The sequence below is a fragment of the Portunus trituberculatus genome, chromosome 31 (genome assembly GCF_017591435.1).
Source record: "Portunus trituberculatus isolate SZX2019 chromosome 31, ASM1759143v1, whole genome shotgun sequence".
NCBI lineage: Eukaryota > Metazoa > Arthropoda > Malacostraca > Decapoda > Portunidae > Portunus > Portunus trituberculatus.
This window is the reverse complement of record NC_059285.1, coordinates 24,810,446-24,826,870: the sequence shown is the minus strand read 5'-3', so window position 1 is coordinate 24,826,870 and position 16,425 is coordinate 24,810,446. Positions and strand designations below refer to the sequence as shown.

The window sequence follows — 16,425 nt, the reverse complement described above, 5'->3', positions numbered from 1 at the left end:
ACTGTCTCCAATCCACGACTCGGTAGCTCAGTGGTTAGAGCGCTGGCTTCACAAGCCAGATGACCGGGGTTCGATTCCCCGGCCGGGTGGAGATATTTGGGTGTGTCTCCTTTCACGTGTAGCCCCTGTTCACCTAGCAGTGAGTAGGTACGGGATGTAAATCGAGGAGTTGTGACCTTGTTGTCCCGGTGTGTGGTGTGTGCCTGGTCTCAGACGTATCCCAAGATCGGAAATAATGAGCTCTGAGCTCGTTCCGTAGGGTAGCGTCTGGCTGTCTCGTCAGAGACTGCAGCAGATCAAACAGTGAATTACACACACACCTCTTCCTCTCGAAAGATAAGCTACATGCATCCCGCTTGTGTCTAAAATATTAGCAAATGTCACTCTCTCTTTTTCTCCAAAGAGAGAAGCGTCCACTTTCCTCTTCGAAGGCGATATAGTGACTAAAAAATAGCAGCATAATACACAAAGACGACAAGTATGACAAGCTTGCACGAGTTTCCCGCGCTCGGGCGCGCGGCACTACCTCCCGTATATCATACAGGCGGGCTTTTTTAACATCCGGCGCGAAGGGGTTAAGGGTTATAAGGCCATGCTGAATGGAGTCTTTGCAATCAGGGGCGTGGACCTTAACAATGACCGGGTGTTGAGAGCTATTGTCAAGGAGTGCTCTTCTTAACCCTGCAGACCTACTAGGAATCTTAGTCCTTCCTGGAACTTGGATGTAGTTCTTCGCTACCTGTCCAAGGCCCCCTTCGACCCCCTTCGGCTCTCGTCTTCCAGGGACTTGACCAGGAAGACTCTTTTTCTCCTGGCATTAGCTACAGCGCAGAGGGTAGGGGAGATCCAGGCCCTCTCCTCCCGGACTAGCTGGCAAGGACAGGATCTTATGGTCTGCTATCTCCCTGAGTTCATTGCTAAGACGGATACGGGAGTTCACAGCACGCCCCGGGAATTCCATATTAAGAACCTTACTTCCATTCTCGGTTCCATGGATGAGGAGCGCTTTATGTGCTCTGTTCGGGCTCTCTGCCACTACTTACAACGGACTGCTTCAGAGACAAGGCCCAGGAATCTGTTTATTGCAGTTAAACGCCCTTCTCGACCTATGTCAAAAGCAGCCATCTCATACTTCTTCAGGGATACCATCAAGTCTGCCCATGAAGCTATTTCTGACTCTGTCTGCCTAGAGGTCAATGCCCGTGCCCATGACATCCGTGGCATTGCTGCCTCCATGCTCCTCTGGGAAAACTGCTCGGTTCCAACCATCCTGAAGGCAGCACGCTGGAGGACTCACTCGGTCTTTGCCGACCATTATCTCCGCGATATAGTGCGGAAGGAAGCCGACGTTTTTTCCCTGGGTCCAGTTGTTGCAGCCGGTCACATTGTGGGCTGACAACTACCACAAGGTCCTCCTTGCTCTAGGGTAATGCTTCGGCTCCCTCAGGTGAATACTCCAGTGCTCCCTTACACTGCTCGTCTTAGTTGATTGGGTCAGTAGCCGGGGTTCTCTCCTCTGTGTCAGGGTATTGAGCATGCTCCTGGAACACTCATCCCCTGACCCCTAAGGCCTGCTCCCTTTTAGACACACGGGTTAGGAGGACCTCCCAAACCCTTAGCCGAGCCCGCTGGCACCCCTATGCTGCCCGGCCTCAACCAAGAGGTTAGTGTCTACATATGGACAGTTTGTTTTCACCCTCTATGCCTGGCACTTTCTTCTGACTCCCGCCTCCTTCAGTGTTCGAGTCTGCTATATTTTGTATGAAAAACAGGTGTCTGTGACAGAAATCAAATTTTTAATGCTAAAATTAATTTCTTCATTTACCTGTTTTCATACAAAACATCACTGGCCTCCCTTCCTCCCGCAGTCAGATTCTCTCCCTTGAGAAATAACTGACTCGTTGTCCACGCAATGTGCTGGCGGCAGCAATGAGCGCCGCGCTGCCAGGCATAGCGCTAAAGCGGGCGGTTTCTCGGCGAAAAGGTATGTGAAGCAGTGGAACTGCTATATTTTGTATGAAAAACAGGTAAGTGAAGAAATTAATTTTAGCATTAAAATTATATATATATATATATATATATATATATATATATATATATATATATATATATATATATATATATATATATATATATATATATATATATATATATATATATATATATATATATATATATATATATATATATATATATATATATATAGGCAACCAACCGCTTAACGAAGGAGTTACGTTCCTAAAAAACACTTCCTTAAGAGAAACTTCGTTAAGCAAACCGATTATAACAAGTTTAACACCTGACTTAAACTTTTATTGAGAATAAGCAAAGCGAGAGTGCATCATAGTACAGTGAAAGGTTTAACCCTTATGTTCCAGCGATCGTATATGAACGACTGCATCAGTGCGTCCGTAGCTACGGCGATCATTCCCGTAATCAAGAATTTTTGCGCCTCATGTTCGAGCTCCACGCGCGGTTTCTCGAGTCAGATGGTGAGTGGAAGTATCTGGCTTCTTTTTCCACCTGTAGTGTTGCCACTAGCTCTGTATATTTAGGGGTAACAAAGTTATTCTCCCATTCTGAGGGCGACACTTGGCAACCCCAGCGACCCACTGTGTCGAAAGCACCCTGATAAGAGCAAAGGGACATCTCAGTTCATAACTCACTATGGAACAACACAGAAAATTTTTATTTAGCAGTGCTTCTGAGCCTGACTACAGTGACAGTGATTATGAGGAAGAAACTGAAGAAAGCGAAGACAGCAGTAGTGAAGACTCGGAAAATGATTCAGAGGATCCACCTGTTTTCTCAGAACAGAGAGAAGACAGAGATAGTGGTGATGGAGAACAGACTCCAAACATCGTATTGAGAACCCAGAGTGGCTCACGGAGATGCAGGCATGCCTCTCGTGTTCTGGGAAGACGATCAAGGGGGCGTGTGTGTGTGTGTGTATTTACCTAGTTGTAGTTTTACAGGGCCTGGGCTTTATGCTCATGTGGCCCCGTCTCCATATCTACACTTATCCAATCTTACTTTAAAAGTGTGCACACTCGTTGCAGACACTACTTCTTCATTTAAATTGTTCCACGTCTCAATACATCTTTGCGGAAAACTATATTTTTTAACATCTCTCAGACATCTTCCTTTTCTCAGCTTTTTACTATGCGATCTTGTGCTTCAAATGTCATATTCTTCTCTCAGGATCAGTTTCTCATTATCCACTTGGTCCATTCCGTTGATCAATTTAAAAACTTGTATCAGGTCTCCTCTCTCCCTTCTTTGTTCCAGGGTTGGTAGATCCATAGCCTTTAGTCTCTCCTCATATGTCATCCCTTCAAATTCTGGAACCATTCTTGTAGCCATTTTTTGTAGTCTCCAATTTCCTTATGTGTTTCTTTTTATGAGGGGTCCACACTACTCCTGCATATTACAATCTGGGTCTTATTAAAGTACTTATCAATTTCTTCATCATTTCTTTGTCCATGTGGTGAAATGTTACTCCAATATTCCTTAGCAAATTATATGTTTCTCTAAAAATTCTATCAATATGGCTTACTGGTTAATTGTTTTCTTCCATCGTCACTCCTAAGTCCTTTTCCTTTTTTACTTTCTCCAGTTCTACTCCATCTTCCATCTTATAGATTCCCATGGGTCGTCTTTCACTCTTTCCCATTTCCATGACATGGTTTTTGTTCACATTGAATTCCATTTCCCACTTCTTACTCCATTTCCAGATCTTATTTAGGTCTTCTTGCAGTATTTCACAATCCTCTTTTTGCTTTATAACTCTGCACAGTTTCGTATCATCTGCAAACAGATTTATGTAGCTGTTCACTCCTTCTGGCATGTCGTTAATATAAATGAGGAAAAGTATTGGTGCCAATACTGACCCCTGTGGCACTCCGCTTTCTACTGCTCTCCACTTGGACTTCATATCTTTAACTACCGTCCTTATTTCTCTCCCCCTCAAATAATTTTCTATCCATCTCAATGTGCTTCCTTTTAAGCCACCCTTCTCCTTTAACTTCCATAGTAATCTTGCATGTGGCACTTTGTCAAACGCCTTTTTTAAATCCAAATAAATACAGTCAACCCATCCCTCTCTCTCTTGTACTCTATCAACTATTCTAGAATAGAAGCTCAATAAATTAGTTACACAAGACCGTCTTTTCCTAAAACCAAATTGGCTATTTGATATTAATTTGTTGTCTTCAAGGAACTCGATCCATTGTTTCTTTATTATTCTTTCACACATCTTGCATATTACACTAGTTAGTGATACCGGTCTGTAATTTAAAGGTTCTTCCTTCCTTCCACTCTTATATATGGGAACTGCCTCAGCTCTCTTCCATTCTACTGGTACTGTTCCATTTTCTATTGAGCATTTTATGATGTTGTATATAGGACTGGCTAGTTCTTCCCTACATTCTTTCAGTATTCTGCCTGAGACTTCATCTGGTCCCATTGCCTTGTCTTCATCCAGTTCCTTCATTAATTCTTTTATTTCAAGCTTGGTTACTTTAATCTCTTTCATATAGACTGTCTCTCTATTACCCTGTGGCCTTTCAAATTTAGATTCCTTAGTAAAGACCTCCTGGAATTTGTGTGTGTGTGTGTATTCACCTAGTTGTAATTTGTGTGTGTGTGTGTGTGTGTGTGTGTGTGTGTGTGTGTGTGTGTGTGTGTGTGTGTGTGTGAGAGAGAGAGAGAGAGAGAGAGAGAGAGAGAGAGAGAGAGAGAGAGAGAGAGAGAGAGAGAGAGAGAGAGAGAGAGAGAGAGAGAGAGAGAGAGAGAGAGAGATGATACCTACATGTTATTTGCTTGAAACTTGATATGAAAAGGGTTGAAGAATATTTCTTCTTCTCTCTCTCTCTCTCTCTCTTTCTCATTGAAGTGTACAATTTCTCTTCCAAGATGAGAGAGAGAGAGAGAGAGAGAGAGAGAGAGAGAGAGAGAGAGAGAGAGAGAGAGAGAGAGAGAGAGAGAGAGAGAGAGAGAGAGAGAGAGAGAGAGAGTTTGCGCGGTGTCATCGCTCACTGAGCTGTTTCTGCTTGATGGATCACACAGCGGGCGGAGGAGGAATCCTTGATAAGGCAATAACTAAAGTTTCAAAGGTCACATCGAGCTAGAAAGTACATCATTGTATTCAGAATAACAAAAAAAAATAATTATTAGTATCCAAACAGTCTTCTGACAATTTCTAGGTTTACCATTTTTACCCGTCATGGGATATTGGAAAATAGTTTAATCACCGGAACATAAGGGTTAATGAAAGTAAAAATTATGAAGTTTAACATTTAGGCAGTTTAATTTAAGTCATTATAATGTACACTAATGTATGTATGTACGTAACTTTATAATGTTGATGATCTAAAATTCATAAAGGGAGACTGAAACGGGAAAGACACTAACCGACAACCTGTGGAATGTAAACAAAGGGCGCATCATTGTATCACATACAAAACTTATGTACCACATTTCCACAAGGCTTTCCATTTTATCCATAGTAAAGACACGAGTTCAGGTGGTTCTTTTAACTTGCAAAAAAGATACGGTCTCACCAGCCTTCTTAATAGAGTCTGCTGACTTGAAAATAGTAGAGACAGTAGATGGGGTCTTTTAACTTGCAAAAAAGATACGGTCTCACCAGCCTTCTTAATAGAGTCTGCTGACTTGAAAATAGTAGAGACAGTAGATAGGGTCAAGATGGTGGTGAGCATTGCTATAGTTTTCTCGCCTCTCTCTTGTCTGTGAATAATACCCAGCTTCACTTCGAGAGTAAGAGACTTCCTGGTCTTCTTAGGAACGCTAGGCCACATTGCAGGGTGTTTTGGTGGTAAGTTGAGCAAGGGAAGACGACGCTGTTATGTTTTGAACAGGGGAGTGAGTGGTGCGCGTGTTGTCCACAAAAGGCTTGATCTTGATTCTCCAGGTGTCCCAGGATTTCCCCTGAGAAACGCCTTAGTATTGGCAGCTCCAGGTGTATTAAAAAACCTGTCAGCTTGTGTAATACGGCAGGGCTTTCAAACTTGGAAAAAATTACCTGGATAAAACTTCGTTAAAGCGAGTTTGGGGTTCGTTAAACGAGCAGATGGTAGTAAAATTAAACCTTCGTTGTAGCAAAATTTCGTTGTGAACCTTCGTTAAACGGGGGTTGCCTGTGTGTGTGTATATATATATATATATATATATATATATATATATATATATATATATATATATATATATATATATATATATATATATATATATATATATATATTGTTCCAGCCTAGCAGCAAAAAGTGGTTGAGTTGCTTGTTTACATTTCTCTGTGAGACGCTCCAAGGCAGAACTTTCAAGTATCAAATGGCCAAGATGAGCTGCTCTGTCGTTTATGAGTTTATTTTTTTATAATTAAATAACCTTTCCGTCAGGAAGCTATTTTTAAATGTCTTGTGTGATTGTGTCATAGCCTTACTCACGCCCTACACAGTACTTGGCCAGGAGTTAAGTAGGTAGGTGTGTCATTTAGCTCTCTAATTTTGCCTGACAGGTATAAGTTAATGAGAATTAAAATGAGAAACATCAAGAAGAAAAGACAACTAGAAACAAACAAACAAATGTATCGTTGTGAGACCGCTGGACTTTCAATTCTGGCCTCCTCTCTCCCCTCAGTCATGCGTGTTATCTCCCCCTCCAAGACGCTCACCTCACCCCATGCCTCACTGCCAGGCTTCTCGACCATCTCTCTATATCATAAGACTGTTATGATCTTTTCAAACACTCTTTTTTTCATCACAACTTTACATAACAGCTCTCACAATAACACTTACAAAAAATTATGTTCAGAGAAAGGTAGAAAGCTGCACCAAACAATGAATACATCACTATCATTATCTCACTTCAACACACTAATAATGACTCAGGTAGTGTCCAGTTCAGCAGTGAAACAGCAGATTGCCATGACGATGCTGATGGCACCTTCCCAAGCCTCACATTTTCTAGAGAAGCAGGTATCTAATATGTTATCATTCTAACATTCTCCAGGAAGTCATTATTGTATACACAATCATTTAATGTGCTTTCATTCATTGTTTTCTTACCCATTTGGGTTATGTACATGTTTTATTCTCAATTTATAAGGGGTTGGGAGAGGAAATTCCGCGTATATGGATATTTGGTGTATACGCCAGGGCCTTGGCTGCTATAATCCGGATACGTGAGCGATTACTGTATTAAAATCTAGACTATATTTCCACACCACCCAATGGCATAAAAGTCTTTTTCTTTAACCTACCATATTAATATATTATCAACTAAGCAATTGGAAACAATGCTGTATACAAAGATAAATGTTATTGTACCTATACAGTATCTCACACTTAAAAAGGATGAAAAAGATAGATCTTAAAATAAACATACATATATTTTGAGTGCATACGTATATATATCCGATTTACGACCTTTCCGACTTACGACTGGTTGGTCATAACCGATCTAGGTCGTAACTCGGATGGTACCTGTATATATATATATATATATATATATATATATATATATATATATATATATATATATATATATATATATATATATATATATATATATATATATATATATATATATATATATATATATATATATATATATATATATATATATATATATATATATACAGTAAGTCCTCGTTATACGGTACATTTGCGTTCCTGAAAACCTTACCGTATATCGAATTTACCTTATACCGAACCCATTATAACATATAATAATAAGGAATGCGTTCCAGCACGTAAAAGTCACCCCTACAGAAATGAAAATACATGAAAATAATCATTAACAAAAAAAAAAGTGAAGTACTGCACAAAAGAAATAAACAAAATGTTTCTATTTACTTTTCAGTCGCTATGTATTCTATCAGATGATGTCCTTCCCAAGGCTAAAGAACAATAGGGATTTCAGCCCTTACTCATCTTCCGCTGAGTGGGCAGACAAGGATAAGACATCGATGTCTACACTGTCGGAAGCAGATGTAGAATGGCCAGCTGTAGCAGGGTCGGCACGTTTCAATGGTTTGAAGAAAGAGGATATAGAGGAAGGGCCAGCTGTAGCAAGGTCGGCAGGTGTGACAGGGACGGCATGTCTGACTAGTTTGAAGAACGAGTAGATGGAGGACTGTTTAATTTTTCTTGTTTTTTCATCATAGATTTCTTGATAAATCTGTACACTTTTCTCTACGTCATGAGCCACTTTGCTACTCCTGGCAGGATTTGGGTCACATTCCTTAAGAGTTTCCAGAGCTTTTTCGATACCACCGAGACATTCCCTAAGAGTTTTGATGTCCAGGCCACGCACAGGTTCTTCTTCCTCGTCTCCCTCTTTTTCTGCCTCCTGTGATGCCTTGTCTAGCTTTATAAGTTCATCATTTGAGAGAGATTCAGCATGGCTTTCCAAAGGATCTTGAACATCAACTTCATCGAAGCCAGCCCTATGGCACAGATTTGCTATGTCATTTCTGATCGCACCGATGTTATCTTCAGCGTAGCCTGGGAAGTCATGCATGCATTCTGGCCATACTTTATTGCACGCCAAGTTCGTGGTAGACGTCTTCACTTCGTTCCAAGATGACTTGATGTTATCTAAGGCGTGCTTAATGTTAAACGACTTCCAACATTCCCTGTTAGTGGGCTTGCCAGGCCTATCTGTGCCCTTTATCAGTTGCTGCATTGTTCACTGCTTGTAGTAGGCTTTTAGTGTTTGCCATGGTTATTATGAACATATTTGTGCTTCCAATAGACCCTTTAATATTCCATTTAGTCATCTAATTTGTAATGCATGTATTTAATATGTAATGCAGTTAAAAAAAAAAAGGGGGGGGGGAGCGAAAGAGATAATAAGATCCAAAGGCGGTCAAGTTGAAGTCAGTACTGTGAGTGGTGGGGAGGTGTAGAGTGGATGACTTCATCACCCCTGCTCACCCGCGCTGGGCCCTCTTGGATGATATGAGCAGATACCGTATCTGTGAATTTTACTTACCGTATATCGAATCGAGTAGTTTACAAATACCACAACTGTGAATTTACTGGATAAAGAACTACCGTATAACGAGGACTTATGTGTGTGTGTGTGTGTGTGTATATATATATATATATATATATATATATATATATATATATATATATATATATATACACACACACACACACACACACTGTAAGTCCTCGTTATACGGTAGTTCTTATCCGTAAATTCACAGTTGCGTATTTGGAAACTACTACCTCGATTCGATATATGGTAAAAATATATATATATATATATATATATATATATATATATATATATATATATATATATATATATATATATATAGATAGATATATACTCGACCCTCGAAACAACGGACAAATGCGTGCACGACCCTGTCCGTAGATTGCAAAAGTCCGTTCTTTGCAAAAGTACGTAAAAAAACTATAAAATGTACGTAAAATACGTAAAATTTTCTAATTTTCGTATTAGTTCAAGCTTACCAGCCACTGGAAGAGCCTTTCGATTACACTTCACTAGTTCACTAGGTTTAGGAGGCATTTTGGATAGGTTAAGCACTCGTGGGAAGGGTACAAATGCATAAAAAAGCCGTGATAAGCACTGGACAATGTTCGCTGTTGGTTGAAAATGCACAGACTGAAGATTAAACATGGCGGCCAACAGGTGATGACACGACCGACCCGCCACCTACCAGACAATAATTTGCCGGGAATGGACAATCGCGCACATTTTAATATTCGTCCAGAGATTAAACCGGACTCCAGAATTTGTCTGTAGTTTCCGAAATCGGTTAGATGGGAGGTTGCTTCGAGGGTCGAGTGTATATATATATATATATATATATATATATATATATATATATATATATATATATATATATATATATTCTTAAACATACGAGGTTAAAAGCTAGAGTAACTTCAGCGTTGTTAAGTTTTTTCAAGTTATTTTTTATTTGTCTAATCAAGTCTTTTTGTACGGTGTTTAACACCAAACCAAACTGATCCGGCAACAACTTGAAGAAAATACTACAATTATTGACAGAGAAACAGACGCAAGATGGCTGATGTTCCTGGAAGCTATTTACATAAAAAGCATGAAACCTGCCATCAACCAGCAAACTAGAGACTTGCAAATTCTCCCTACACGAAAATTGAGAGCGCAAAACACTGAGACAAGCTTCAGCCAATAACAGTGTGCCGTGCCACCGCCCGCACTACCAGCCAATCACTGGCCGCCCTCACGAGCTCCCTCACCTTACCTGATCCACGAGAGGTGTATATATAGACCGCCTCTACCAACGAGAGTCATTCCACTCTTACCCTTCACCTGAATATGTTCCAAAGATTGGAACGAAACGTTGCAAACAATTAAAATTTTCGACAGCTCCTTGGAGCATTAAACACCGTACAAAATTACTTGATTAGACAAATAAAAAATAACTTGAAAAAACTTAATAAATCTGAAGTTGCTCTAGCTTTTAACCTCGTAGGTTTAAAGGAATATATATATATATATATATATATATATATATATATATATATATATATATATATATATATATATATATATATATACAGTGGAGACTCAATACTGTATGTATATATATATATATATATATATATATATATATATATATATATATATATATATATATATATATATATATATATATATATACAGGCAAGCCCCGCTTAACAAAGGGGTTACGTTCCTAAAAAACACTTCGTTAAGCGAACCGATTATAACAAGTTTAACCCCTGATTTGAACTTCCATTGAGAGTAAGCAAAGCGAGAGTGCATCATAGTACAGTAAAAGGTTAAATGAAAGTAAAAATTATGAAGTTAAACATTTAGGTAGTTTAATTTAAGTCATTATAATGTACACTAATGTATGTATGTACGTAACTTTATAATGTTGATCTTTATGAAGGGAGGGAGAGTGAAACGGGAAATACACTAACCGGCAACCTGTGGAATGTAAACAAAGTGCGCATCAAGGTACCGCATACAAAACTTATGTACCACATTTCCACAAGGCTTTCCATTTTATCCATTGTAGAGTCACGAGTTCAGGTGGTTCTTTTAGCTTTCAAGGAAGATACAGTCTCACCAGCCTTCTTAATAGAGTCTGCTGACTTGAAAATATTTGACAGTAGATAGAGTCAAGATGGTGGCAAGCAATGTTATTAGTTTTCTGGCCTCTCTCTTGTCTGTGAATAATACCCAGCTTCACTTCGAGAGTAAAACACTTCCTGGTCTTCTTAGGAACATTAGGCCACATTGCAGGGTGTTTTGGTGGTAAGTTGAACTAGGGAAGATGAGCTGCTGGTGATACTGTTATGGTTTGACTAGGGAGTGAGTGGTGCACATGATCTTGATCTTGATCTTGATGCTACAGGTGACGCAGAATTTCTTCCGAGTCAGGCCTTTGTATCAGCAGTGCCTGTGTTGTCCACGAGAGGCTTGATCTTAATCTTTATTCTACAGGTGTCTCAGGATTTCTCCTAAGGCAGGCCTTAGTACCAGCAGCTCCTGGTGTATTCAAAAGCCTGTCAGCTTGCATGATACGGTGGGGCTTTCAAATTTGGAAAAAAAATTACCTAGATAAAACTTCATTAAAGCGAGTTTGGTGTTCGTTAAACGAGCAGATGGTAGCAGATTGTAGCGAAATTTCGTTGTGTGAACCTACGTTACACGGGGGTTACCTGTGTGTGTATGTATATATATATATATATATATATATATATATATATATATATATATATATATATATATATATATATATATATATATATACAGGCAACCTCCGTTTAACGAATGTGTTACGTTCCTAAATATAGTTTGTTAAGCGAATTTCCGTTAAGCGAACCAATTATGACAAGTTTGACCCCTGACTTGAACTTCCATTGAGAGTAAACACAGCGAGAGTGTATCATAGTACAGGGGATCCTCGCTATTCGACGGGGTTAGGGCGGTTTTTCATCAGTCGAATCAGTGTTTATTCAAATCATGAAGCAATTTTTCCCATAAGAGACTTAAGAATTAAGGGGGATAGGGACCAACCTCTAGCCTAGATCCCCAAATCATCACTTTAGCGTCTAAAAACACTAACTTAGACTAAATCAGTATTATTAAAGGCTTCATCTATATCTAACTTTTTTTTTATTAAACACATTAGGGTGTTGTAGAGTACAGTAATACTCCGCTTAACGAACAAGATAGGGGGTGTCAAAGGTGCTCGTGGAGAGAGAGAGAGAGAGAGAGAGAGAGAGAGAGAGAGAGAGAGAGAGAGAGAGAGAGAGAGAGAGAGAGAGAGAGAGAGAGAGAGAGAGAGAGGATACAAGGGGCCCATCTTCTATCGCTCTAACCAAGGCTGCTGAACCCGATCAGATGCAAGGCCACATACACCGATGATATCACCTCATTCAACCTGTGATATTTTGGTAACCATAGCATCTAGAGACTTCTGTTTTTTGCATTGCAAAGATGGAGTGTTGCTTGTGGGCAGAAGATAATTTGTACTCACTCATTTACTGAATTTCCAAGTGTAATCTGTATGTGAATACAGGCTAATTTGTGTGTTTCTCGCCAAACCTGCTGAGTTAGTGCAAGCGAAAACTCCCAACTTTTCTGAGTTTTAAGGGTTAAACATGCATTCGTACTTGCTGATGCTGTGACAGAACTTCATACATGTAGTACTGTGGAGAAATTGGTGAGTTACCCATGCCTTACTATTGGTATGCCACATGACCTGGTGTTTCTCTTTTAACACCTTGTGTGCTTTAAAGGCCCTGGGTTCTCAGAATGATACACCAACAATGGTTTGACTTTAATTACTACTAGTGTTAGCGCACAGGGCCAAGTCACAGATACGCACACCACGTTCATATTTTGAAATTAAGATATCTTGTGCTTCATATCCATTGCAAGACACTTAAGTTTCTTCTTTTCAGCCTCCTTATTTTTACTTTTGGGACTCATGATCACGAGGTCTTGAGTTCACAAAACTTAAGAAAAAATAGCCAAGTAGCAGACACATATGTGCATAAAGGATGAACAACGATACAAAACACGGGCTGAATGTTCGGGTGGATGCAGGTAGCCGAGCGATCGCTGCGCCACCTTAAAAATATCTTTGTATTTTGAGGTGTAAATTATATGAAATTTTTCGTCGTATATCAAGAAAATCGTATGTTGGGACGTTCGTATCTTTTAGTAATACTGTATATTACACTTTTTGTCATTGGTAAACATATATAAATGAAAAAAAATAACCAATCATTAAGAAAAACAAAGGCACATCTGTAAAAACAAAAATATAACTTTAAATTTAAAGAAAAGTTACAAAAAAAAATAAAGTAAAAATTATATACAAATAAAATAGTGGCCAAAAAACCTATTCCTGGGTAATGGCGTGCAAAAAAAAAAAAAAAAAAAAATCCCACGGCTGTCAGTTCTCTATCTATAGTGACAACTATACACAATAGCAGGGATACTCCTTGTATTTGTAGTCTTTCCATTCCTTTATATCTATCACCTGAGAAATAGATACATTGTTGATTTGGGATTTATGTTAATTTCCTATAATATAATATTACTTTTGCAGCTGTCCTGTTTGAAAGGTATAGAATAATAGGTGTTGAGGTAGATTCTTAAAACACAATAAGAACTGAGTCACAAAGCCATTACAAGAAAAGAAAAGAAAAAAATTGAAAGTGGATTTCTGAAGTTTGAAAAAAATCAAGAAAAAAATATAAATATACCTGCATTAATTAGAATCTTCTTGATTAACAAAACAATAGAAAGAAAATGAAGAAAGTGAAGCAAGAAAAAAGAAGGAAATAAATATGCAACATATTATATGCACACCATTTCATTTACCAAAAACTTATCTTAAGTGTTATTGGAATACTTTTATAGTTGTTACCTTTCTCTTCTGAGAAGATTCCAATTACAGCGGCATTGGTGAATGAAGAGACTGGATGCACATCTCTCTTCATAGCCAACATGTCCTCCACTGCTCTCACATTACCTAGTTCCACTGGAGTGTCCTGCTCCACCCTAGTGAAATTTAGGACAAGAGTTTAATACATATTTCATTGAAGTTTAAATGATCAACCTGAAAAATATTTCATTGGTAATACATATAGGTAATATTTACATAAGAAAAAAAAAATCCTTCAGCTTAAGTGATGGTTAATAGCCCTAACTTTACAAATCTTATACAAAGGAGAAAGAAGAAACTAAAACTGGCAAGCATGGATGTAAGAATGGAGAAATGAGTTTATTGGATGGATAAATAACAATTATACATAATCTCTTGAATGGGCAATGGAGATAGCATAGCATTAAAAAAACTAATAATGAATGTGATTAGAATGTTTGGGAGACAAAAACAATGAAATAAGATTAGAATCAATGCTAGAATTAGACTCATTAAACCACGTAGTGCCAATAATAAATAAATAAATAAATAAATTATTTATATATATATATATATATATATATATATATATATATATATATATATATATATATATATATATATATATAGTCAACCCTCGGCTATCGCGACTTCGGCTATCGCGTTTTATTGCTATCGCGCACCCATGAAAAGCTGCTAAAATTTCATTATCGCGACTTCAGATGCCTGCTACAGCGCGCCCAGCCATGACGTCATGGAATATCTGAGCTCATTGGCCAAAACCGCCTTCCCGCCAAGATCAATTCGGATATATATATATATATATATATATATATATATATATATATATATATATATATATATATATATATATATATATATATATATATATATATATATATATATATATATATATATATATATATATATATATATATATATATATATATATATATATATATATATATATATATATATATATATATATATATATATATATATATATATATATATATATATATATATATATATATATATATATATATATATATATATATATATATATATATATATATATATATATATATATATATATATATATATATATATATATATATATATATATATATATATATATATATATATATATATATATATATATATATATATATATATATATATATATATATATATATATATATATATATATATATATATATATATATATATATATATATATATATATATATATATATATATATATATATATATATATATATATATATATATATATATATATATATATATATATATATATATATATATATATATATATATATATATTTTTTTTTTTTTTTTTTTTTTTTTTTACATTACAAGGGCACTGGCCAAGGGCAAACACAGTGTTGGAAAAAAAAATCCCGCTGGTTGCCAGGCCCTGTTAAAAGAAAAGTAGAAAGAGAAAAAACAGAAAAATCTAAAAGGAGGGTCCAGTTAACGTAAGAGGTGTCTTGACACTCCTCTTTTGAAAGAGTTTAAGTCATAGGCAGGTGGAAATACAGACACAGGTAGAGAGTTCCAGAGTTTACCAGTGTAGGGAATGAAGGAGTGAAGATACTGGTTAACTCTTGCATTAGGAAGATGGACAGAATAGGGATGAGAAGAAGTAGAGAGTCTTGTGCAGCGAGGCCGCAGGAGGGGGAAGGCATGCAGTTAGCAAGTTCAGAAGAGCAGACAGCATGAAAACAGCGGTAGAAGACAGATAAAGATGCAACATTGCGGCGGTGACTTAAAGAATCAAGACAGTCAGTTAGAGGAGAAGAGTTGATAAGACGAAAAGCTTTAGATTCCACCTTGTTTAGTAAAGCTGTGTGTGGATCCCCAGACATGAGAGCCATACTCCATACACGGGCGGATAAGGCCCTTGTACAGAGCAAGCAGCTGGGAGGGAGAGAAAATGGACGAAGACGCCATAGGACACCTAACTTCTTGGAAGCTGATTTAGCAAGAGTAGAGATGTGAAATTTCCAGTTTAGATTTTTAGTGAAGGATAGACCGAGTGTGTTTAATGTAGAGGAGAGGGAAGTTGAGTGTTATTGAAGAAGAGAGGATAGTTGTCTGGAAGGTTATGTCGAGTAGATAGTTGTAGAAATTGAGTTTTTGAGGCATTGAACAAAACCAGGTTTTCTCTGCCCCAATCAGAAACAAGTGAAAGATCAGAAGTTAGGCGTCCTATAGCATCTCGCCTTGAGTCATTTAATTGTTGTTGGGTTGGGCGTCTGTTGAACGCTGTTGAATAATGCAGGTGGTATCATCAGCATAGGAGTGGATAGGGCATTGAGTCAGATTTAGGAGATCATTGATGAATAATAGAAAGAGAGTGGGTGATAGGACAGAACCCTGTGGAACACCACTGTTGATAGTTTTAGGGAAGAACAGTGACCGTCTACTACAGCAGCAATAGAACGATCGGA

At 37.6% G+C, this 16,425-nt stretch overlaps 1 protein-coding gene across 2 annotated transcripts in view; it reads right to left on the bottom strand.

The window, feature by feature from the left end:
• The window catches only part of LOC123511349 (thioredoxin domain-containing protein 16-like), a 548,807-nt gene that overhangs the window by 158,829 nt on the left and 373,553 nt on the right, over positions 1 to 16,425 (bottom strand). For both annotated transcript variants that reach the window (XM_045267153.1, XM_045267152.1), the window contains exon 12: positions 13,955 to 14,088. In XM_045267153.1, the coding sequence (XP_045123088.1) occupies positions 13,955 to 14,088 (134 nt within the window). The remainder of the gene's footprint in view (positions 1 to 13,954; positions 14,089 to 16,425) is intronic.